General features: G+C 46.5%; 2 protein-coding genes across 5 annotated transcripts in view; one reads left to right on the top strand and one right to left on the bottom strand.

Moving 5' to 3' along the window:
- Positions 1-937: 937 nt before the first annotated feature.
- On the bottom strand, positions 938-4,340 carry TIMM22 (translocase of inner mitochondrial membrane 22). Its single transcript, XM_050321650.1, has 4 exons — positions 4,096-4,340; positions 3,572-3,768; positions 2,576-2,648; positions 938-1,528 (listed from the first exon to the last, which is right to left on the bottom strand). Exons 1-4 carry the CDS (start codon positions 4,322-4,324, stop codon positions 1,452-1,454), a joined length of 576 nt encoding a protein of 191 aa, XP_050177607.1. The 5' UTR covers positions 4,325-4,340; the 3' UTR covers positions 938-1,451.
- Positions 4,341-4,548: 208 nt separating this feature from the next.
- SPECC1 (sperm antigen with calponin homology and coiled-coil domains 1) overlaps positions 4,549-23,814 on the top strand; it is a 90,165-nt gene continuing 70,899 nt past the window's right edge. For 3 of the 4 annotated variants that reach the window (XM_050322084.1, XM_050322089.1, XM_050322087.1), the window contains exon 1: positions 14,951-15,088. The gene's annotated coding sequence lies outside the window, so the exon portion shown is untranslated. Of the gene's footprint in view, positions 4,659-14,950; positions 15,089-23,814 lie in introns of those variants that run through there. The other variant, XM_050322085.1, reaches the window with a different exon arrangement.

Below are 23,814 nucleotides of genomic sequence, written 5' to 3'. Positions count from 1 at the left end.
CTGGACTGTCTGGAGCCAGCCTGTTTAATCAGCCTAGAATTACTCAAGCTTAAAATTCAGCTGACTTGCACAGCTTCTGCCCTGAGGATACTCAACAAGCACAGTAAGGGACATCAGGAGATCTGGAAACCTCATCTGATAGATCACATGGTGCTGTCTCCCCTCTTCTGTGTGGGAATGGGAGACAATGTGCCTCCAAACTGACCACTGCATCAGCCAAACCACCCTGCTGGTATTGCTCCTCCAGGTAAGCCCGTGCTGTCACTGTTCTGGGACATCAAACTGTGGAAGCAAAGGAGGGGAAGTGGGTGGGAGAACCCCTATTAGGTCTGTCTGCCTCAAAAGGATGGTGGTGGCTGTTTGCCTTTATAGAGTGGTTCAATGAAGGTTAAAAATGACGCCTTGAGGTCTGAGAACAGAGCTTAGTTAGAAGAGCAGGAGCACAAATCACGAAGGCAGCAGCTCCTCGAGCTGACAAACATATTTTGCCTTCAGCACCGGTGTCCTGCAGAGTAACACTTCACTCCCCCCAGTGTAGCACTGGGGCTCTCTGAGGTGGCACAGGGACGTGACAGGAAGCAGACTGTGTGCCGAGTGAATGCCCAATGATCTGTCAAACAGTGGTTTATTCTCACAGCTCTGCTTTCTAGTCTCACTATCAAACTGCTGGAACTAATGGGGCGAGCCTGGGGCAGTTAAAGCAGTAGCAAAATTCTTTGTACTCCCACAGCGAGGTTAAATCAGGCTAGCCAAGTGGCTACAGAGAATTATACTTCAGCAACAACCTCTTTTCTTTCCCCTTAAACTGTTTTGTTCATCTGCCAGTAACCACATGGCTCTGAGGCTGAGGATTCCTTTCTGCTTTTCCCTTTAAGACATGGTAAAGAAATCTGGCGCTCATCTCTGTACTTATGAAATAAGACAAGTTGTACAGATGGTGGTTTGTCTTCAGATGGTATTTTAAGAAAAGCCTGGAACAAACTTATTTCTCCACAGGATCTTACCTCTCCCGAACAGAGCAGCAAGCTGCAAACTGTTAAACACTCGCAGCACATCCAAACACACGGTAACCTAAATCAGTGCGTTTCTGCTCGGAGGTTGTCCTCCTGCCTCTTTTGATGCCAGCAACGGACTTAATCAAAATCAGATTGAGAAAGCTCAGAGTCCAGGCGTGTTTCCTGGAAACTGACAGTCAGCTGATCCGTCCTGGAGATGCTGCTCTGTCCCTGGCTCCATCCTCGCGTACTCCCGCGAGCCTGCCCGGAGCAGCTCGCCCGGGCTGGGAGCCAGAGCGTTGTTAGTCATTCAGAAACGCGGCCAACGCCGCCCCGCTCGCGCTCGCCGGGACTCCAGAGGCAGGGGAAAGGTAAGCCTGGTGGTTCTGCCGTGGTGCAGGCTCTCAGCAGCGGCACTGGAGCTGGAGGGAAGGCTGCTCCTGAGGGATCCGGCTGCTACCGCAGGTAGTAATCGACTGCAGCGGAGAAAGCGGCGAATCCCCCGCAGCCGATCACCCCGGCCTTCAAACCGGCTGCAAGGCAAGAGGGGGGGAAATGAGGTGAAATAGGAAAAATACTTCCCTTCCCAGTAACTCTCCTATGCTGTGCTGGCTCAGAGGGGTCACACCTGCAGGAACACGGCAGTGCAGCTCCAGGGAACACCGGCACTGTCCAAGGTGAGGGGAGGCCCGAGGTACAAACCCCGCAGTGGGACCAGCAGGACACCCTGACTGGGTCCTGTGTTCCTCAGTCTCCACAAAGGGACAGAAGAGCACACGCCAGTGGCCACTGCTGATTTTGGTGTGCTCTGATCTGGGCACTGCAAGTGGCTTTGTGGGACCAGGGAGGGACAGGAAGAGCAGCTACTGCTCTGAAAGCTCTAAGAGGATTAGGTCGAGGACAGACATAACTTAACAAGCTCAATTAGAAGCACTTTCAAGAGAGCTTTCTTTTTTTTTTATGCTCTATGGACAGGTTTTTTACTTAAGGAGAGGTGTGAGATGTTTGATATTGCTGATGAGCAGAGCAGCTCTGTTCCTACCTGGGGCTTTTTCCAGATGTTATTACCACTCAAGGCTTCCCAAAGTCCCCACTAGTGCTGCTGGACTAAAACCACAGTGCTCCTATTCCATACATATGTTTGATTCATAAGAAAGGAGGAAAGCAATTTACACACTGTGCAAATTAAGTGTTACTGCCAGTGAAATAGTAGATACAAGTAAAGCTCTGTTAACACGAGCTGTAGCTTCAGAGTTGTATATTTTTGGCTTCCTCCCCACTACACCACAGAAGAATGTAGGTAGCCAGCAGCATCTCCTCATTCTTCTTGTGAATTCTGTTGGTTTTCCTCCAATCTCACTGTCCTGTATGACCAAGCCTTCCCTCCCCAGGCTTATCTCTGGAGCTGACAGGAAGATGAGGGCGCAGCCCTGTCAGTCTGGAGCGCATCCTCATTCGGGCTTCACTCTAATCCCCACGCAAAGAGGTTTGCAGGGTGTGTGTTCCACACAGAGCACTGTGTGCTGCATAACCAAATTCGAGTCTTATCACAGAAACAGCTCCCAGCAGGCACCACCAACCTCTGAAGCCGATGGCTCCTCCCGTGATGCAGCCACTGATGACGCTGTTCTTCCAGTCTGACTTCCCGCGATACTGGGGAATTAAAAGTCAGAGTCCACAAGTAAATACGGAATAAACACTCAGTGTCTGCACTGAGGGCAAGGAAGGTTAAACCACCTTCCAGCCCCTTCTCAGCTGAGGATGTTTTCCCCTCTGCTCTCAGCAGATGGCCCTGCACTCCCAAACTTGCAGGGCCAGGAGAGGAGGAAGGAACAGGTCGCTGGGAGAGGGAGGACAAATAAATCCACAAGGTGCAATGCAGTGCTACAGGAAGGATGCTCAGGTGAGCTGATACAGCCCCAGAGCACAGCACTGAACACCAGCACCTGCTCAGAGGCTTTAAAAGTGCTGTGACTACCTCAGTGCAGCCCTGAGCCTGGTCAAGCAGCTGGTTCTTGGCACAGGTGAGAGCCACAGCACCTGCTGACAAAGATACACTACTTCCATAGCCAGGACATGCTGGATTTTCACCAGTGCAGAGACCAATTTGTTCTGCTCACTGTGCAAGCAGCTACACTTTTCTTTAGATGAGTCAAGAAACAGCTGTGTCTTTCAATTAAAAGGCAGGACTCAAACTCATAACAGGGTGATTTTCCTATTTAAGAAAACGGATGATGGATTTACTGCTGAGCTGCACAAGTTCATTTCTTGCTGTAGGGGCCAGATGAAAACAGGCTGACTGTTACTCAAGAGCTCTACTCAAAGGATCCCATTCTACATATGGAATTTTTAGACACTCAAATTACCATGCTGCAACTCACCACTTGAGTTTTAAAGTAACAAGTACTTGCAGCCAGGGTTTAAAAAAAGCAATCCTTACACTTGCTAATACATTCAGGACTTAAACTGAAAAGGACTTTGCAAAGGGGACATACATAATTCTGTGCATCTAGTACAGGATTACTGAGTAAGGGTACAATAAAACATTTCTCAGCGCTGAAGAGGTTCCTACTCACAGATTCCACCACGCACTCCGTGCAGGAGAACATGGCACCCACGATGGCGAAGTTCTTGGCGTAGGAGATGCCCCTCTGCCCCATGTCCTTGAGCACCTCCTTTGCCGTGGGCGTGCGATAGGGATCCTTGGGATCAAACCCCACGTTGGTGTCGATGCCCGCCGTGAAGATCCCGAACGCACCTCCCAGGACGAACCCTGCGGAAGGCAAACAGCGTGCGGTGAGCAGGGATTGGAGCGGCGCATCCCCTGCGGGCTCTCAGAGCAGCCCTGGAGCGCCCCGGGGGCAGTGCCGGTCCGTGGGTACCGCGGGCAGCACCTCCGCCTGTCCAAGGAGGGCAGACAGGCAGCGATCCCCCCCTCGGGACCTGAGACAGGCATCGGAGGAGGCTCAGGAGGAGGAAAATCAAACGCGAGGGTCGCAGCCTCTTCTCCATCACCCTCTCCCGATTCCGCAGGGACACCCCGCTCCCGCACCGCCCCGTCCCTCCGGCCGCCCCCCCCCGGCCCCCTCGGCCGCCGCACCTCCCACACAGGCCAGCGCCGCCTTGAACGGGCAGCTCTCCATGACCCGCTCCACCATCTTCTGCTCCTCGCTCTTGGGAGGGCAGGGGATGCCGCCGAAGACGGCGGGGTCCCACGCGCGGGGCCGCCGCTTGTCGCCCACCAGGTGCTCCAGCAGGACGCTGTACTGCAGCGGCGGCGGCGGCGGCGCCGAGGGCTCTCCCCGCGCTGAGGGCGGCGGGGCCGCCATGCCGGCCCTGGGACACCGGCCCTGGGACACCGGCCGCGGTTCGGCGCCGCGCCCCCGCGCCGCGCGCGTTGTCTCACGGGAGTTGTAGTTCTCCTGCAGGCAGGTGCCGCCGGCGCGCAGCGGGACCGGACTACACTTCCCAGCGTGCGTGGCGGGAGAGGGACTACAACTCCCGGCACGCCGCGCGGCGCGACGCGGGATTGGCTGTGCCGGGTAGAGTGGGGACTACATTACCCGGCGCGCCGCGCGGCAGCCCCCTGGCGGCCGGGGCGGCCGCTGCAGGCGGGTGAGGGCTCCGCTCGGGCTGCGGGAGCATCCCCGGGAGCGGCGGCAGGTGAGCGCGGGGCGGGGGGTAACGGGAGCTGCGGGCTCCGCTCGGGCTGCGGAGGACCGGCCAGGGCTGGCGAGGGACCGGCAAGGTCCCCGGGGCACCGCCGGGCTGAGGGAGGGCTGAGGTGCCGCAGTGCGGGACCGAGTCCCCGCGCCCGGGCTGAGGCGCGGGGAGGGCTCGGGAGGTGTCGCGGTGCGGCCGCCGCGTCCCCCCGCGCGGCTGGTCCGGTGCGTGAGGGCAACAGGTCCCGCTCGGGGCGGGTGTCGCCGGTGCCGAGCGCGGAGCCTCGGCGGGACCCGCGGGCGGTTCGGCCCCGCAGCGCCCGGGCTGCCCCCGGTCCGTGTCCCCCCCGGGCCGGGCGGACACGCGGGGCACCCGCACGGCTCCGGCAGCCTCTCCGGGCAAACCTCGGTCTCCCCCGGTGCGAGCAGCGCTGTTGCTTCAGGTCCTGCGTGTCTCGGGAGGGCTCAGACAGCAACCAGAATCCGTCTGTCCATCACAAAACGCGGAATTGGGGCTCATGTCAAGTCGTGCGGGAACCTTGGCCATGGGATGATTGTTCTGTTTGGTGATGAGGTGAGAAGTGTTGCTTTCGCCCTGCGTGATCAAGGTGCTGTGAGCATTAAAAATCTTCTTGCGTTGCGTTTTGCTTAACCTGTTTCATTTTCTCGTTCTGGTGGGCTAGCACCAGTTTTCATCTTCACAAGTGGCGATGGGACTGCCTTGCAAACACCTTTCTTCTTAATTGATGTTTTTCCTATTTTAAGTTACCCATGGGTTTTTAAACCCATGAAAAGCAGCTGTGTTGGTTTCAATAGGATGCGTTGAACTAGTGCATTGCAATAATTGAAAATTACTTAAAAGATTAAATAATTACTTTTAAATGATGCTCTAAGCCTGAAACCTTCCTGATAGCCCAAAGTGCAACTCTTTAAAGGTCCCAAAGTAATACATTTTCTTGCCTTTCTATCACCCTTTGCTCTCTGTCCCGCTTATGTCTTAGTTTAGACCAGAATAGGTAGGTTGAAATAACGATGTAAACTGACGGTTTTATCACTTCAAATATTTAATTACACGAAGTTCAGACAACTTTCCTCTAAATTCCACTGCCCTCTACTGGCTGCACCAGCGGGGCCACCTGCCCGCTACTCTTCCTCTTCCCTCTCTCTCACTCTTTTTGTATCTTTTTTTAGCTTGTTTATTGAGGTTTGGAGGGGTTTTTTTAAACTCTTTTTTAAGGTCAGAAACCCTGGAAAAGCATGCTGTTAAAACCTACTACAGCAGCATCTTTACAAGGTAGAGGTGGTTGCAGGCAGGATGATCTCCCTGAGGAGAGCCTCAACCTTAGATTTCAGTCTTCCTCTCCTTGATCCAAAATAACCTTGCTGGGCTGATCTCGGAGTCACACGGCAAAGCCCGATTTCCAAAGGCACGAAGGGAAAACAGGATATGTTGGATTTGAATTTCCAGCCCTGAAAATTTGTATGTGTGGTTGGAATATTGCTCTTTGCCTTGCTTTTCTCAGTTCCTGGGTTTTGGAGGAAATGCCGTGTTGCTGTTTGTTTGTAAATATAACGCTTGTGTAAATATTTTTGTAAATAAGATTATATAAATATTTATAGAGACTCTTCTATCATTATATGTTATATTTCGCCCCTTAGATATTTCATAGGTTTCTCCATTCATGCTGCTCCATGTTCTACTTACAAACAAATACTTGTGCTGGAGTATTTGAATAATCTCATCTGCCTGAACAGATTTTTTTTTTATGTGGGTGAAATCAGATGGAGGATTAAGGATTTGAGAGGGAATGTGAGAGTTCAGCACATCTTTGATAAATAAGTTGTTCAAATGAAACTTTCAGCCGTTTCTCTTTTCTAAGCCTGAGACCCTTCATCCCTGCAGTCGTGATGCATCCAGTCCTCTTCCCTCTCCAGGATTGCTGTCCCTGAAGCCACTCTTTCATCCTGGAGCTGCTCAGTCCAGCACAAGAGCTTAGGTTATTTTTATCCTTTCCTGGTGCCGCGAAATGTTCCATTTTCATTTGGGGCGAGCGTGTCCCTTCCCTGCGCGGTGGCAGCGGCGGGCGCGGATGATCCCGAGTTTTTGTGCTGCTCCAGCGAGCTCGGCGTCTCTTTCAGCAGAGGGCAGCACATGGAGACACCAAAGAACTGCGTTTCACTTGACCTTTACGGTGACTCAGTCTCCCTCCCACACTTCAGTGTTCTTCCAGACAGGATAACCCTTGGAAATAATGCGGGGTTCGTCTGAAATCCCGGGTTTGCGTTCGCCTCAGCTGCGGAGGTCCCAGCTTTTGAACAGGCTGTAGCTGCCCATTTTTGGCATTGCTACTAAAAATTTAAAATAAGTTTTCGCAGCACTCCACTTTATTTTGTCAAGCTGCCAGTTCCAGAGTCTCTTCTGAAGTGGGCAGCAAGTGGGTGAAGGTGGAAGTCCACAAGAGTTAGATCAGATCCAGGCTCTTTCATTCCTTCCTACCTGTGGGCTCCTTTTCCCCCTTACCAGAACTGTGATGGTGTAGGAGAATGAGAGGAAAAGGAGGCAAATTATTGGGTACTTTAAGGAAAAAAGGAAAAGCTTTCGATCACCACAAGCAGAAGAAAGGTTGGCTGTTTTTCAGGTGATCACACTTGCCAACCTCACTTGTTGTGTGGCAAAGAGGTTTCCAGTGGTTACAAAAGGAAGGGTGCTGGGGCCTGCTGGGCTTCATTTCCATCCTGTACATTAAATCTGATCCTTTCCTACTTCTCATCCAGCTTGTGACTGGAGAATTTTATCTTTTAAGAGATTGTAGATTTTAAAACACATTGGAGGAGTGAAGTGTTTGTGAAATGTATTAAATTCAGTGAAGGAAAGCTGGTTTAGCTTCTGTACTTCCCTTTGCTTTGGAGTTTAACCAATTTATATGTTTGAGAGTGCAGTTATTTTTTCTTCTGAGGCAGCAAGGCTTTCAGTGTTGGAGAATAATGTCACTACCATGGCAAACAGCTAAAGTACTGAAAAAAAGGTTAGATTGCAGCTAAATGGCAGTTATATGGGAGTTAGAACTCAAAAGGCATCCTGACTCACTGATTTTTTTTAAAGTTTTTCTTCTTTAGGTCAATATAAAATAGACTGCAGAGAGAGATCTTTCAATAAAATCTCCTTTTCGGATCAGCAGACTTGTTCCTTGTGACTGTGTTCTGTAGCTCAGAGAGGAGGAACAGGATGTGGCTTTTCAAGATGAGTGTTTGATCCTGTCTGCTCTCTTTTAACGTTTGAGGTCTCAAAGCGTTCGTCCCTTTTTGAAAGTGAGGTGGTTTCTTTGTGTTTGTTCCACTTCAGCGAGTTACTCCTTCTCCTCTTCACAGTTTCCCTAATATCACACAAGGCTTTTGTTTTCACCTGTGTAATTTGAAATGCACTTGTGTGGTCCAAAAAAAGCTCTGTGTAAAGTTTCAGGCATCATCATCATCTCCCAGGCATTGAAGCTGTTGCTATAGAAGCCTAAATTCTCTTTGAGAGACCTTTCCATTATAAAGAAGTTGATACTGCAGGAAAGTTGTCATGGAAATAGGCAGCAAAAAAAAAAAAAAAAAAAAAGAGAAAGGAAATCTCAATTTGATGACTGTTACACAGGCTCAGCCAACTCGAGGTGGCTTCATATCTGGAGATCTGAATCTGCAGATTCCCTTCGTTGCATTCCAGTGGGCTGGAACTACAGAACTAGAACCTACAGGAATGAGTTATTTAACCCTTACATAACCAAGCACACCTCTCCAACTTGGTGAGCTTTGTCCAGATTGCCTAAATAATAACGTCTGAAAAGGAGTATGGCCCTGTTCCTTGGGTTACTGAACCCTCCAGGTGGGAGGCAGGGTCCCTTTGGAGCAGAGTTTGGGGCTGTGTTTTGGGGCTCAGGGTGTCAGGACAGGGGGGTGGGCACAGAGAGCAGCATTATCTGCAGCCAGCCTGGTTCCTCTGCTGGAGGAAACCCCTTCCAGGTGACCTTGGCAGGCCAGGGGGTTTCCAGCAGCCTGGTTCTAATGGGGGATGAGCTGCAGCACAGCTTTTGATTGCATTTCTGGCAAGGACCACTCTGGAAGGATTTATGGAGCTGCCACTATTGAAAATGAGGCTTCCAGGACCAATTTTTAAAAGATTGACTAAACCCAGTTTATTCTTCAGGCTTCATCTCAGATTTGACCAGGAGCCCTTTGTGTTCAGCTAAATTATGGTGTAAGCACATCCCTCTCCATGAATTTCTTGTCCACTTATACCATCACCAAGCCTCTTTGGGGTCCCTGGTTTCAAGCTTGTTTTGTGCCTCTCTTGCTAAAGCCTCCTGGTATCTAATAGATGTGATTATGAGTGAGCTGCCTTTAAATATCTATTACCAGTGTCACCATGGTAACTGCTGGGAGAGTTTCTTGCTGGTAGAAGGTTTCCAGCTCCCCGAGATACAACAGGGCAAAATGCTTAGGCTGTTGTTTTCATGGTTTGAATGAGATCAGACAGTGGGGGGGAAAAAAATAACACTTCTGATTTTTAATAACAGTGGATGTGAGTGGCACTGAAAGGGGTAAGAATGATGTTGAAGTCTGTCCTCAGATCAGAGAACAGAGCAGAGCTGCACAGACTGGGACAGCCCAAACTTTCCCTGGACAGCTCCTGCAGGAATAAAAGAATGTCTCTCCCTGGGCTTTTCTTTTGACACTGTCAACAAATGAAGCAATTAATCCTAATGAAGGATCCAAAATCGTGATATTCCACTTGCCACAGCATCAGGCAGAGCTGCTGAGTGATTCAGTGTGGAGTAGAAAAAAATTGAGCTGGTTTGTGTGCTCTCATTTCTCTGCATTGCCAAACTGCTGCTTCTCTCTCTAGGCCTTCAGGCCAGTGGTATTGGTTGGGCAATACAGTGACTTTCCTGCTGTCCTAGATTTCCAAATCTTCCTCTTTCCTTCTCTCACATCTGCTTTCTTCCCCAAGTTCCTGTTGTGTGGCCAATCAATCCTCCTTTGCTCTGTAATGACAGTTGTTTCCATCGGCTTCCACACCACAGATTCACTGATGTCCCTCATGCAAACTGCGTCTCTCCAGGGGGTTGTTTTGCTTTCATTTATTTATTTACTTATGGTAAACAGGTCACAAACTCCATAGGGCACTTCTTCCTTTTCATGCAATCTGTTCTCTTGCTTCATTACTCCCCTACTTCAATATCTGCCGGAGATGTAAAATTATCGCTTGCTTTTATAGAAACATGGAGAGCTGAGCACCTATTCCTGCTGCTCTCCCACTTGCTGTGCCTCCTGCTTTTGGCATTTAGGCCTCCTGCCTTTTTGGTGAGGGAGGATCCCGTTCTGTAACGGGCTGTTCTGCACAGGGAAATGGGACCTCGAGGAGAGGAGCAATCTGCATCTGCTTTCTCTTCTGCGTGTGGGGACAACTGACAGGGCAGAGCCAGAGGATCTGTGCACCTCTGATGTCCCAGTTCTGCTGCAGGGTGAGCTCATGCTGATAAAGGGTTGATATTTGTCCTCACTTGCCTCGTGAGCCACATAGTGAGATCCTTTTTTTGCTGAGCTTCAAGATGCTTGCAGTCGATTGCAGTTATCAGGTTTATTCCATGCCAAATTCGGACTGAGCATTTTAAAATCCAAAGTGGTTGTGGTTACTAACCAAGAAATCCAAGGAAATCATTTCATAAGAAGTGTTGAAAGCAGAACTTGGGTCTCAGAAGGGAATTTGCTTGCATTGTACCACTACTCGTTTCTTAATGGTTCTTCTGGAGCATTGTGGTTAATGCTGGGAGGATCTCAGTGTTTGGGTACTTCCAGCTTCAGCTTTACATTTCTCAAGTCTGTTAAGCTGATTTAAAAGTTCAAGCAGCAGCAGCAAACATGTTTGTTCATACAAGCTGTCTAGAAGGAAGGAATTGCTGAACATTAATTTAGGTTCTCCCTTTTTTCTGAATTTGATTACATCATCAAAGCCAAACTCTTATGCTGAGTTTTCTGGGTGCCTCTGTACAACAACGTGCATGACTTTTTCAAAAGTGCTGACTTATTATATGGGAATTAAAATATGGTAATTCTCTATGAATTGTTAATGAATGCCACGTTATAACCTATATATCAGAAAACTAACAGTGAGGAATAATAAAATATAAAGATACCCCCTTTAAGTCTCACATTTAGTCGTTGAAATAAAAAAAAAAATTCAGTTAAATAAAAAAGGACGCATAAATTTTTACTTGTTCAGGGAAGAGCACTGAGTATTGCCTTTTTTGCATGTGTAGATTTATCCAGACTGATTTTGAATAGCAGGGTGACTGCAGTGAAGCTGTCCTTGGTTTGTTGCTGTATCTGATGCCTAAGGAAGAGCAGACACTTGAAAACTGCAGAGAAAAATAAGCATTTGGATGAATGTGTGCAAAAGTGATCAGAGACTTTTATTTTAAATATAGGGGGTACGATGAGTATTCCTTCACTACATAGATTTCCCTTCTCATTTTGCCTTTTTCTGTGGGTTGACTTTTTTTTTTTTTTGGTAGATGTGTGTTAACTCTTCAGTGTTCTCAGAAATGACAGAAATTCTGAAAAATGCTGGCACATCTTGCAGACTCTTACTTTTGAAACAGGCAGTTTCCTAATTCTATTTTTGACTCACTTAGTGGCTGTTCCCTTGGAAATTTTAAAGTTGTTGTCTGGTCTTCTGAAATTTTGGCAATAGGCACCAGGAGAAGCTGTTTTTCTTGTCTCCTATAGCACTTCATGTTCCATAAAACATATCTGCCTTTTTCCCCTCCCCAGTTTATTTAATCTAGTCTTTTCCAACAACAAATATTTTCTCTAGTGGCAGGTCAAAGCTGGTGGCCAGGCTGAGCCCCTCAGGTGTAGGAGTGGGAACATGAAACTGTGAGAAGTCTCTTAAGAACAGGGAAAATAAAAATAAATCCAAGTTCTCCGAGTCAGCACACGCAGATTTCTTGTGCTGGTGGAGCCTTTTTGGCAGCAGTTGCAGGAGTTCACTCGTTGCACCCACCCACTTGATCAGCATCATCGTGTTGACTGAACAGCAGTTGTTTTTGTCCAGATGGAAAGTGGTGCCCCATGATTCATCCTGCAAATGTCCACTAACGGCATCAACTTCCCGACATCTGCCCTGCAACTGAGAAAACAGAGAAGTTTGTATCAGTTATGTCCAAAAAGGAGGAAAGCAGAGAGTAAATGCTGTCCCAAAGCCATGGCCTGACTCCACTAATACCCACTGGCTGAGGCAGACTTTCCTTTGTAATTACTTTTGGTTTTATAACTCCAGACAGCAGCGTTCCAACCTTAAAACTGAATTAGAGACTTGCTTTAGAAAGGCATTGTTACTGACATAATGGCCCTCTTTATGGAATTTCTGTCCTTTGTAATTAAAGATTGTTTCATGCACAAAAGCAGTTAAATATGGCAGAAATGTCTCTAAATGCAAAGATATTTTAAATCTTGTTCCTTGTGCAGGCCTTTTTTCCCCCGCTCTGTGCATTTGCTTCTCAAATGAGCTGGCCCACTCAAAATTCTGCCCTTTGCCCGTTTCATCAAGTTGTCTCATCCATATTTGTCCTCGTGAAGTGGCACAGGTAACGCAGTTTGCAGCACAAAGCCTTTAAATTCCTCAAGTGCAGCATTTTAGAGGTGTCTTGATTAATGAGGTTTGATCTTCTTCTCCCATACCTTGTTGCAGAACTGGGGGAGCAAGTGGATTGAGCAGAATGCAGGCAATATGTTCACTGTTACTTCGTCTGTCAGCTGAATTCACCAGCTGGGTGAGAACCTGGCAGATACTTTAAAAAAAAGTTTATGTGGCTCCTTGAAATTGTTTTCTCACCCTGGCTGTGTGAAAGTAATTATGGTTGAGGCCCTGGACAGGCCACAGGCTTTCTTGATGAGCCTGGCAACTCAGTTGAGCTGTTTGTTTTCTGGGCTGTTTGTTCTTTAAACAGAAAGGCAATTTTTCAATTCAGATGGCTTTGTGCTGAATAAATCTTTGGTGTAAGTAAAGGGATCAGATAATTATAGCCATAAGTGCTACCAGAAAACCTCTAAATAAACAAATATACTGTCTGGTCTTCTTGGGTTTGGGGAAATTCTCCACCACTATTTCAGGCTGTCTACCCAAGCTGAGGCATGTAAATGCTGTGACTGTCTCCTTATGCCCAAGCATTTCATTTTTAGATTTGGGTCGAGTTATATTTGTCAAATCTAGCAAAAAATATATTTGAGAGTGAAATCCAGCAGCTCATCCTCCCTCCCTGCTCCCCTCCTTTCAGTCCTTTATTTCTCTTGGCTGAAGGACAGGAAACCCTGTGGCGCTGCTGTCCCTCTGAGCCCATCCCAGCTCACCAGCAGTGGCAGAGTCACCGTTCTGCTGTCCAAAAAGTGTTCTGTTCTTCCTCAGTCAAAGCAGCTTTTCAGCGAGGTTTCTGCAAGTGCTGTCCCTCCTGTCTGTGAGTTCTGTGTCCAGGCACCTGCAGTGGTTGTTTTCCAGCTGCATTGGTTCTGGTTTGGAAGGTGGTCCACGATCCCAGCAGAGGGAGTGACTCACAGTCCCTGCACCACCTAAGTGACCTCATTGCCTATGCATGTGTTAGGGAATGTCGGGTCACTTCCTGGGGAGGAGAAACGCAGGGCATGCAGATCGAGTATCTACAAGAACTTCCTCCTTATCTGAGCTGTGAATAGTCTCAGAAACTCTAAATGTTAAATGTGTAAAAATATGGACTGGGTAAATTCTGCAGTCTGTCCTGGGGTAGTGAGGCAACTGCCAAAGTAGGCTGGATGGAAGGATTGGTACTTTGGATGTTGGCAAACTTGGAATGGCACCTGGTTGAATGTTCAGGGACTGACAGATAGTGATGTTTGCTTGAGACCTGCCAAACACAGGGCATTATCACGTGGTAAATAAATCACTGTGTGCTCTGTTTCTTGTTCTGGTGTTTTGAGATCTGCAGGCAAGAGTTCCTCGCTCTTAAATCAGAAAGCTGGATCCCAAATCCATAATCTTCAGAGGGATTTGGCTTGGCCTCAGTCTTAAGGTTTGGTTACTCTGGGATAACAGTAGTGCCAATGCTGAACTGAAACTTAAATTTACTCTTGGCATAACATTAGCTCCCTTCAGGCCCCTTTGGCACCTGGAATAAGGAGCTCCAGGGGATGAGCTAAGGTTGGACTCTTCAGATCCAGCAACACTTATTTAATGTTGTAAATCTTCCCTGTTTCTCTACAGGAGGTTACTACTGTAGCACCAACATGGTTTATATTCCAGGTTCATGCTGCTGGGAGAGATCCCTCTCTCCAGTTCAGGACAGAATTCCTGATCTGCAGTCACAGTCTGTGAATGTCTTGGGTCAGAGACACCAGGGACTGACCAGCACCCTCTCTGGGCAGAGTTAGACAAAGGGCCCAGTTCTAAACACCTTAGGTTTCTGTTCTTGAAATTTGATTTATCTTTGCATCCCCTCTGTCTCCTTCAACTTGATGCTATCTTTGTCTTCTTTGACTCTCTTAAGATCTCTGGCCTTTTTCTTCCTGTTTTCAAACACTAAATTCTCTTCAGAAAGCTTAAGAAAGAGGAATGTTCTTGAGCATTGTTCGCTCCTGTCCCTTATTTGCTCTCTTCCAAATAAAGAACAGGTTGACCCTTTTTGGACAGCTCAAGAGAAGTCACTCAGGACTGATTCTAGTTACTTGTGTAAAAGCTTCTGTCTTAATGTATCTTCCTTCCCTGCACACACACACACACACTTTTCCACTTTTTTGAGCCATGATGGAGACAAGGGAAATGTCACAAGGTGTCCTGGCTGTGATTGCTGGCACTGTAGGGGAAAGATTATTATGACTGTGGAATGTCAAAGCTTCTGGAAGCTGCTTCTGTGTTTTGCTCTGAAAAATGCCTTCTCTCTGTGCCACCTCCTTGCCCTTCCTCCCTGGCTGTGTGCTGCAATTTTCTGCTGGATTGGATCAATCAGCCCAGCCAGGGTTCGTGCTCTGTTCGTGCCAGTGTCCAGCTCTGCCGCTGGGCTGACGGGATCCCCAAAGAAACTCTTCATCTGCCCTAAGGATTGAGGCACCTCAGTGCTTTGTACGGAGGATACAAATGACTTTCTTGCATAAACCCTCCTTGCTTTGATGAAAATGTAATATTTGTCATTCCCCTGAGTAAGCAAGTGTGCATATGTGTGTGTGTGTGCTGAGTGCCGGTGCAGCCAGCCTGCTTCCGTATGTGAATCATTTCTCAAGCAGCTCTCTGTGTCTCACTGCAATGTGGTTTTCCTCTCAGGGAAGCACTCAAGCTCTGAATTTTCAGTCTGGCTTGCACATGCTGTCAGAAGCTAGTGGGAGACAGTTTTCTTTTTAATGCAGAAAAGAGGACAAGCTTTTACTGTAAGTATTTTAATAATTTTTTTAAATTATTTTTTTAAGGTGGGAACTGTATTAATCTCTAGAAGGACTCTTGGGTCAGTGATGTGTTCTTGGAGTGAAAGGACCTGCTTTGCTCAACAACACTTTTTTCGTAGTATCTCACTCTAAAATTAGATTGTTTACACTGTACATTTTTTGATTCAATCAGTGTTAGCAGAAAATGAGATATGAGGGGGAGGGCTGAAAGCCATTACAACCACAAGAAGAAATCCTTCCATGAGAGGTGGCTACTGTATTTCACTCTGCTCAGCCACACAGATTTAGTGACAGAAGGGTTGAAGCTGTTTCTGTGCCCGTTTCTGCTTTCTCCTCTGGCAATTTACGGTCGTTCTCAGACAGTGAAGTGAAGCAGCAGCACGAGCAGACACTCCTGTGGTGCTGCATGTGCACACAGTCCAGTCAGGAAAGGGCCAAGGGAGTGTGTTTGGCAGCTCGAGCCTCTGCAGGGGATGAGGGAAGCACTGGGGAGCACAGGTACCCTCTTACAGCACCACGGTGAGGAGCTGCTCGGGCTCTCAGCAGGACCCTTTAATTACAGCAGTTTAACAGTTGTCCTTCAAATTGTGCTGTGGACTGAAGCTTGATCATAACAACAATTGTAATAATAACAGCATTTATATAGCAGGTAATGTGGCAAAGTTGTAGAGATGTTAATTAAGCCCTGTATGTGTAGCAGTAAAGGATGACTGGTAGAACTGGTTTGAAAACAGGGATTCTCTACCCCTTTCTCTTGCAGACAGTCTAAATTCTGTATGTGCCTTAATAATCCTTTCTGTTTTGGATGATTCTCTTTCTCAATTAGAAAGTGTTCTCTGCCCCTGTGAGCTCAGGAGGAGAGAGGGTATTTGATTTGCTGAAATGGTGTTGTTTGCACAGTTTGACAGGTAACTAACACACCAAATACCCCATCCCAACATGCACACATGTATGTGCCTCCCCTTCCCTTCCCTGCTCACTTTAAACCCATTTCACTGCATTATGTAGCCCACCAAGGTGGGTTATCCAGTCCACCAGCGGCCACCAGAGTCACAGTTGTAAACTGTTGGTGCTGTTTCTTCCATCTGTTCTGTTCCTGCTCGTTATGAATATTTTTAAAAAGCAGAAGTCCTCTGGTTTCTCCTGCAGCTCTGGCGATTGTGTCCTCATCTCTGCACAGAGCCCTTGCTGTTGGGAGTTCACGCACTGTCACTCATAAACGCTCAGAAAATCCCAGTTTATTAACTTCAAGTGAGCTGTTCTGCACTTTTAATGGGAGATAAATATCTCCTCAAGGGATAGCTTCTGGATCTCAATTATTTCTCTGCATTGTGATGGATGGAAAGCGGGAGCCAGGGAAACATCCCAGCATGTGGCAATCTGTGAGGCTGCTCACTTGCTGCTGTGGAACAGATGTTGATTTATCTCATTTTTTGCTTCTTTTTCTGTGGGGTTCCTTCCCAAGGCAAATGAGTGAATACACCATCACAAATATTCTATTAATGAACAATTATTATCCTGTTTTTACAAATGGAAAAACTAAGGCACAGGAAGGTTTACAGGGCTGAGGGGGGTACAACAACCTTGTGCTGGAGCTGAGGGTAGAATCAGGTGGAATTCCAAGAGAACACATTGCCTGCAATATCATCCCTCTGAGCTTTGAGGGGACAGGGAGGGTGCCAGTCTGTGCAGGTACCAGTCAGGATAACCACGCAGCCACAGGCTGTGCACCCTCTGCCCTTCCAAAAATCCATGCTCATTCCCTTTCTTGTAGATGGATCTACCCTCTATGCTACAGAAAAAAAAAAAAATGTAATGACAGTTAATTATTAGGCAAGCCACTTGTAATTATTCTTAATTTCTTCAGCAATTATGTAGCTCTTGCTCTATCTGAAACGCAGCCTTCTTTTCTTCCTTCTTGTGGCTTGGCAAAACATGAAGTGACCATGTGTGTGTCACTTGCTTTGTGCTGTGTTCGCTGGGACAGTGGTTCAAAGAGACTGGATGAGTGAGCAATAGCTGCCTTGAAATGGTTCTGAAATGTTTTGTTCTCAACCTGCAACATCCTCCACATAAATGAAACCCATCTATTCAGGACAGAGTCGTGTTGGGGAAAGCCCTGAGTGACCTAATTCTTTGTAACACAACATGGTTGTAAATTCAGAAAGGGCTTTTGGAATCAATGCATCATTTTTAGCCTTCCTGAATCTTTCCTTTGATTTCAGTCTCCAAAGGATGGATTTTAGCACTGTGTAAACTGATACATTTTCCCTGCCTGCCATACATCAAAGTACTGAGGGAGCTACCACTTAAAAAAATGCGTTCTCCAAATTCTCTGGTGTGGCATCACTTCCTGGATATAGTTTTGCTGTGACTTGATAAAACTGGGAATTCCTTGCAGAACCTCTGTGTATTCCTCCCACCACCAGATGCTTTCATGTGCCCTTTCCCAGTAGGAGAATGTGCTGCCCCTGCCTGTCTTTCTGCCTGTTGCCACCCAGCCCTTCCAGTTGTGTTTTTCCTTGTGTGCATCCGTCAGGAATGTGATGAACGTGATTCGGAATTGCCACACCGCTGCTAATTTGTAGAAAATTACAGATAGCTTGGGATTTTTGTCTCATTATCCTCGTGTTTGTAAGATCAGGGGTCATTAGGAGGTGGTAGCACAGCTTCTCTTCGGAGCTGTGTGGTGGTGAGTGGTTAGATAATCAGTGTGAGGAAGGAGGAGGAGGAGCAGATTGAGAATCCACATTCAAACAGTGTAATTTAAGCTACAGGAAGAGCATGTTCCCAGACATCTCCAAGTGCAGCTTTGGCTTGGGTTTCAAGCTTTGGTCACTGGGTTGGAGGACAGTTTCAGAGAAGTAGCAAAGGGATCTGTATTTTCCTGCCTTACAAATGGCCAGTAGTGTGGGACAAAGGCAAGAGAAATGCAGCTAAATCCACTCTTTGTCCCTTTGCACACATGGGGATTTTGCTGTAATTTCTGCATTTTTCTCACGTGACCTAACTCTGAGAGAAAGGCTGACAAATCCAAAACCCCAGGGAGACCTTCTGTGGAGGAGGGCAGGCAGGAGGTTTTTGCACTGCTCTCCAGGCCTGGAAAATCCATCAATGACTCTACTGGTTGCTGTGGGAAGAGGATTTTATTTTGAGCAGTGTTGAGACAGGGGGTTTGGCAGTTGCTGACCTGGCCTCTGGCAGATGGACTGGAAACCTGTCACGTGTGGCCAGCTGGGACTGTCCTCACCTTGGCCATCTCTGGTGGAGTTTTGACACCCTTGTAACCTCCCAGTCCATTTGTATACCACTTAATAAATACTAATTGTAGAGATTTATTGAAAACACACTGAAAAATAAGCAAGAAAAGCCTTAACACAAGATGGGAGCTGGTCTCTTACCAGCATAACCACAAATAAAATAACTGTCTTTGGGAGCTTCCAGGGGGGTTTCCATGATCTCTGTGTTTCCATCTGGTGCCATGGGGGCAAGGAAAGGAACTGGCCCTGCAGGAGTTCATTGTGCAGCAGAGGTAGAGCCATGTGCCCTGCAAAGACAATTCTCATCTGGTGCCACATTTAAAGAGCTCTTTTGAGGTTTAAGAGTTCTACAGAAGCACAATGAAAGCAAAAAGGCAAAGCAATCTGCAACCCAAAAGAGTAATTTTCCTATGGGGTGCAACCTTCAGGCAGCCTTAGCACAGGGAAGGTTTTGAAGAGAGGACTCTGTAGCTGTATCAGAGCCACTGATGGTCAAATCCTGGGACTGATATTTTCCCAATGACTCGATGGGTGACCTTGGGCATTTAATGTGTCTTAATTTCTATGTAGTTGGTTTGTATCTAAAATTTATCATCATTTTTCACTCCTTGCAAAATCACGTGGATTCTGCAGCTGCCTTGCTGTATTATTGTAGCACTTTTTTTTTTTAAGTTAAAAAATAATAATAACCACTCTAAACCCACCTTTGCTTGAGGCATGCATGAAACCAGCAGAATCTGCCCTGCTGTCTGGACATGAAAATTTCCCAGTGATGTTTTGTCTCCTGGTACTTCACCAGCAAAACATGAAAATTCAGCTGCAAATGAGATTGGAAAGCAGGTTTGCTGAGGCAGAACCTGAGGAAACTGCTCAGTGTTCGGGGTCAGGTTTGTGATTGATTCCCTTCCTTTGGGCACCAAAAGCAAGAAAAGCCTTAGAGATGAGGTTTTGGGAAATGGTTTTTTTTTCCTCTATTTTTGGGTTGTGTTTGGGTGGAGGAGGGTGGTCTGGCTTGTTTGTTTGGGGCTTTTTGTGGGTTTTTTAATTTCATTCTAATGACTGCTAAGCTTTGTACCAGCAAAGATCCAGCCAGTGTGTCTGCTTGGAGCAGCAATGGAGGAAGGTTGCACTGAGAGCCTCAAAGACTCTACAAGCAAGGTGACAGAAATTAGGAAAAAGGGAGGGTAGATAGTTACAGGAATATTTCACACTGGGGAGGAAGGAGCAGATGTGTGAGGAAAGCTGCTGAAGGTGACCAAAAGATTAAACAGCTTGTTTTTATTTGTTAGCCTGATGTTATTCCCACCTGGATTTTTCTCCCTGCCATCTCGTCTACGAGTTACCAGTGACTGTATTTGGACTATCAGCTCCCCTGCTTTGATTCCTAATATCAGTTAAGAAATCAAGATGAGTCATATGGAAGCATCTGTCAGGCCTAAAAATTGTTGTTTAAAGTTAATTGATGTGAAAGGCAGAAAAGAATTCTATTTTAGCCCAGCTGTCTCTCCTGCCATAGAGCTTCCTACGTGCCACCAGAAAATGCTTTACAGTTTACTGAACTTGTTAGATATTTCTATGTTCCAGTTGATAGTTTGTCTGAAAATAGCAGAAGTTGATTAGAAGGGAAATAATATAAGCATGATGCAGATTTTACATTAAAAAAAAAATAAATCATGCTTTGATTTCACAAGAAAGTGTAATAAAGCTTCTGGAAGAGTCTGACCTTTTGCTGTGATGAAAAGGAACCGAATTCCAGGGAAGTGGCACAGGGGACTGTGGGGTTTAAGCCACCAAAGTCAGACTCCTGTCCTTTGAGGCTCTTTAGCTGCAAAGCTGGTACTTCTGGCCTCGTTCTTCACAAGTGCTGGGCATTCCCAGCTCTCTGTGAACCTGCCATCTGGCACATTGCTCTCCAGATTTAGTAATGGCTTTTCATACTCCTTTATTTCATTGACTGTCCCCAAGCAGCCTGTGTGACTCTGCTTTAATTTGGCTGTTCTGTTGTCACACACAGACACGGGCAGCAAACCTAAACTGTGTGAAGGACCCGGGGTACAGATAATTTCCATCTCTAGCCCCTCAAAAGGGCTTTTCCTACGTAATTTAATGTCTGCAGATATGCCAGTGATTTTTATTTACTTAATAGTGCAACTCCCGGGTTTCTTGACTGTGAAATAATATTGCTCATCATCAACCTCTCTGTTCCTTTTAGTTATTCAGAATAAAGTAGCCTTTAATAGTCAGCAGAATGTGTATCCTGTAAGTTTGTTCTACAGAACTGGTGAATTCTTCCTTTGATGGAGAGCCAAGCCTAAAGGTCCCAGAGACCTGGTGTTGTTTCTGCTGCTGCTGCCTGCCTGTGAGTTAGGATAAAGTCTTAATCCAGTTTTTCTAGCCATAAAATGGGGATTATTCTAGACTGGTTCCAAAAACTTCTATTAATAAATGCATGTAGACTGATTAATAAAGAAGTGTCTAGGTTCCTAGTCTGTAATATAACAGTAAAATTTCAAGTAAAATGGACTGTAAAACTTCTGCCAACTGCCAAAATAAGTCCACATTAAAATATTCCAAACACCCTTTAAAAATACCAGTAAGAAAAATGAACTGCATAGCATGGCCTGAATGTTTAAACACTGATGCCTGCAGGGAATTCAGAGGATTACTGAGAGAAAAAGCTCTGTCAGGACCAGCTTTACATTTTGGTAAACCCTCTGATTTATCTCATTTGCAGCACCTGTTTCAGAGGAGAGGGGTGTCCAGACACCACTTCTGAGTGTAAAAGATTTAAACAAACCAAACAAACCAAGTCTGCAGTTTGGAAGTGAGTGGCAACAGGACTGATTTTGCTGCTCTGAAGCAACACATTGCCTCGAGCCATCGTTTATTCCAGCATGGAGTTGCTCCCTTGTGTTTTCCAGGTGGGGAATGCTGCAGGGGTTTCATGGTGGCCAGGCAGTGACTGTGACCTGCTCTGGCTGATGCTGGAGAAAGGCTCTGAATCTCAGGGTGGTGGAATTCTGTTTGCTTCCTAAGGAAAACTCCCAGTGGAACGTGAAGAAATGAAAAATAAAACCACAGAGCACAACAGGTGTTGCTTGGAGCGAGTCCTTTTCCGTGAGAGGGGACAGAAATGTGTCTCATCTGAAACCTCTTGTGACAGAATGGGTGTAAACCAGTGACTTTTGTTGCTGTGTTTGCAGAGGCAGCTTGGTTGTGTCCCTTGGGGGAAGATGCTTCTCTTTAAAGTTTCTCTCTGGGTAGCCTGGAGATAACTCATAATCCCTCTGCAGTCCTTGGGGAAGGAAATGCTGATATTTAGTTAAAATACAGTAGAGTTACTTCCAAGACAAGTAGATAAGAGCTGTTTCTGATGTTTTTAAATATGATCTACTATAAGCTGTCCCTATGTGTGAAGTTTCTACCCCAGGATTACAGAAAGCCCTTTGCTAATGTTGGCTTTCCCAGTTGCTGAGTGGCTGCAGCCATTTGGGGTATCTAAAGCTGTATTTTGGTTGTCAGTTCCCTGTTACTTGCCTGCCTTTTCATGATGCTGAACTTCTGGGTTTCCCCCTGTCCCAACTGCTCACAACTTCCATGGAGCTTTTTGTTTTGTTTGTTTTACTCTAAGGCAATAAATTGACTTTGGAGAGGGAAAGCTGATGTTGACTCTCAGAATGGGTTTCCTGCTCTCATTAAAGAGCAGCAGGACTTTCCCCCCCCAACCTTTTATTTTTAATTTTTTTTTAAAGTAGTTTTACTTAGTACTACTCCTGAAGCAGTACTTCTAATAACTCAAAAATGTGTCACCTACTTAGGAGTGAAAGCAGCTTAGGATGAGTGCAGCCTGGCTTTATTCTTTGAAGTACATATAAGGCTTGTGGAAAGTCTTGGAAATCTTTTATCTACAAGGCAAATTCAGCTTAGCCAAATACCTGAGAGGTCTCACCTCCATCTTTTACAAATGCTGGTTCTCACAGAAAGACACAGAAAACTAATAATAAACACCAATAAATCCAGGTATTTCTTCTCCATTTTAGTTTCATCTGCTCAGTGTAGTAAAATATTATTAAATCCACATGGCACATAATTCAGGTATTTTTACATGAAAAAGCCAGTTTGCCTCAGGCTACTGGCTGGATTTCTAGAGTTATGTTGTTGTTTTTTTTAAGTACCTATTTCTTCTATCATGGTCTAACGAGCATATCACTCCACTGCAACTTATGGATGTTATGGATGGCTCAAAATTAAATTCTTTGGTATATCAAGAAAGCATCTGTACAGCTTAAGGCAGGAAAATATGAGGTATAGTTATGAGGAAATCCAGAGGGTATAACAAAGCAAAATGTAGGAGCAACCGCTGGATCTGAAAAAAAAGCCAAAATCTGCATAATTTGGAGATCTAATCAGGAAGAGAATTTGCTTGTGTAGTTGCTTGCTCACCCATATAAATGCAGTGAGTGTTAAAAGGCCGTTAAAAAGATAAAAAGCCTGTTAAATGATAGGTTTTTAAATACTGTAGAGCACCAGAGTTTGCTGGGGTGGCTCGTGAGCTGTGGGAACACTAAACATTATTATCTATTGTAGTGCAGTTTACATATCTGCCAGGGCTTTAAAACAGCCAAGTGATCAGCATAATCACCAACAAAGCCTCTAATGAGATCAGGGGATGGCTCCACACTGGATGTGTTAAGAATTTTAATGGAGTAATGACTATACTTAGCAATAACTACCAACTCCTTTATTCCTTTATTTAGGAGCTGAGAGGTTATTGCTGTGGAGAGAGGAGACAGCCCCCCTGTGAGAGGCACCAAGGACGAGTGGAGGGGATGTCACCTGCTGGCTTTGTTCTCTGGCAAGCAGCAGCAGAGCACCTGGCATCCCCTGCTGCCTCTGGGCAGCAGACACCCCCTGAGTGGGCTGTGGTGGCACCTGGAGGGTGCTGTCACTGTCCCCCACCCCCTGAGTGGGCTGTGGTGGCACCTGGAGGGTGCTGTCACTGTCCAACACACCCAGACAGGGGGTTTGTGTCCTGGGAGTTCACGGAGTGTTCTCATCCGTGAATGTGAAACGAAGTACAGAGCAAATGATGAGATGTAAAATGCCACCCAAGCCCTCCTACTGACTCAGCCAGGAATAAATTGTTCCAGCCCCTCTGTTTGAAGGGTTCACTGCCCAGGCTGCCACCAGCCCAGCTGGACTCCTCCTGTGAGCACTGGGCTGAGCTGTGCAGATATTCTGGTTACCTGCTTAACAGCCAAGAAGCAGGTTGGCCTCTGCCTACACGAGACTGATCCACAGCTACATCCTGTGTCTATTTTGGAAAACGAGGAAAAGTGTTGCTCATCCTGAAGTGGAGGAGGGCAGGAGTTATCAAGCAATCTCCCCTCCCTCCCACTCCCAGCCCAGCAGGCTGCTGGGACTTCAAAAAAAATATCCATATAATTCTTT

Source organism: Myiozetetes cayanensis, unplaced genomic scaffold (assembly GCF_022539395.1).
Source record: "Myiozetetes cayanensis isolate MyiCay16 unplaced genomic scaffold, myiCay2020 scf27, whole genome shotgun sequence".
NCBI lineage: Eukaryota > Metazoa > Chordata > Aves > Passeriformes > Tyrannidae > Myiozetetes > Myiozetetes cayanensis.
The sequence above is the reverse complement of the archived record's forward strand: the minus strand, read 5'-3'. Positions and strand labels throughout refer to the sequence as shown.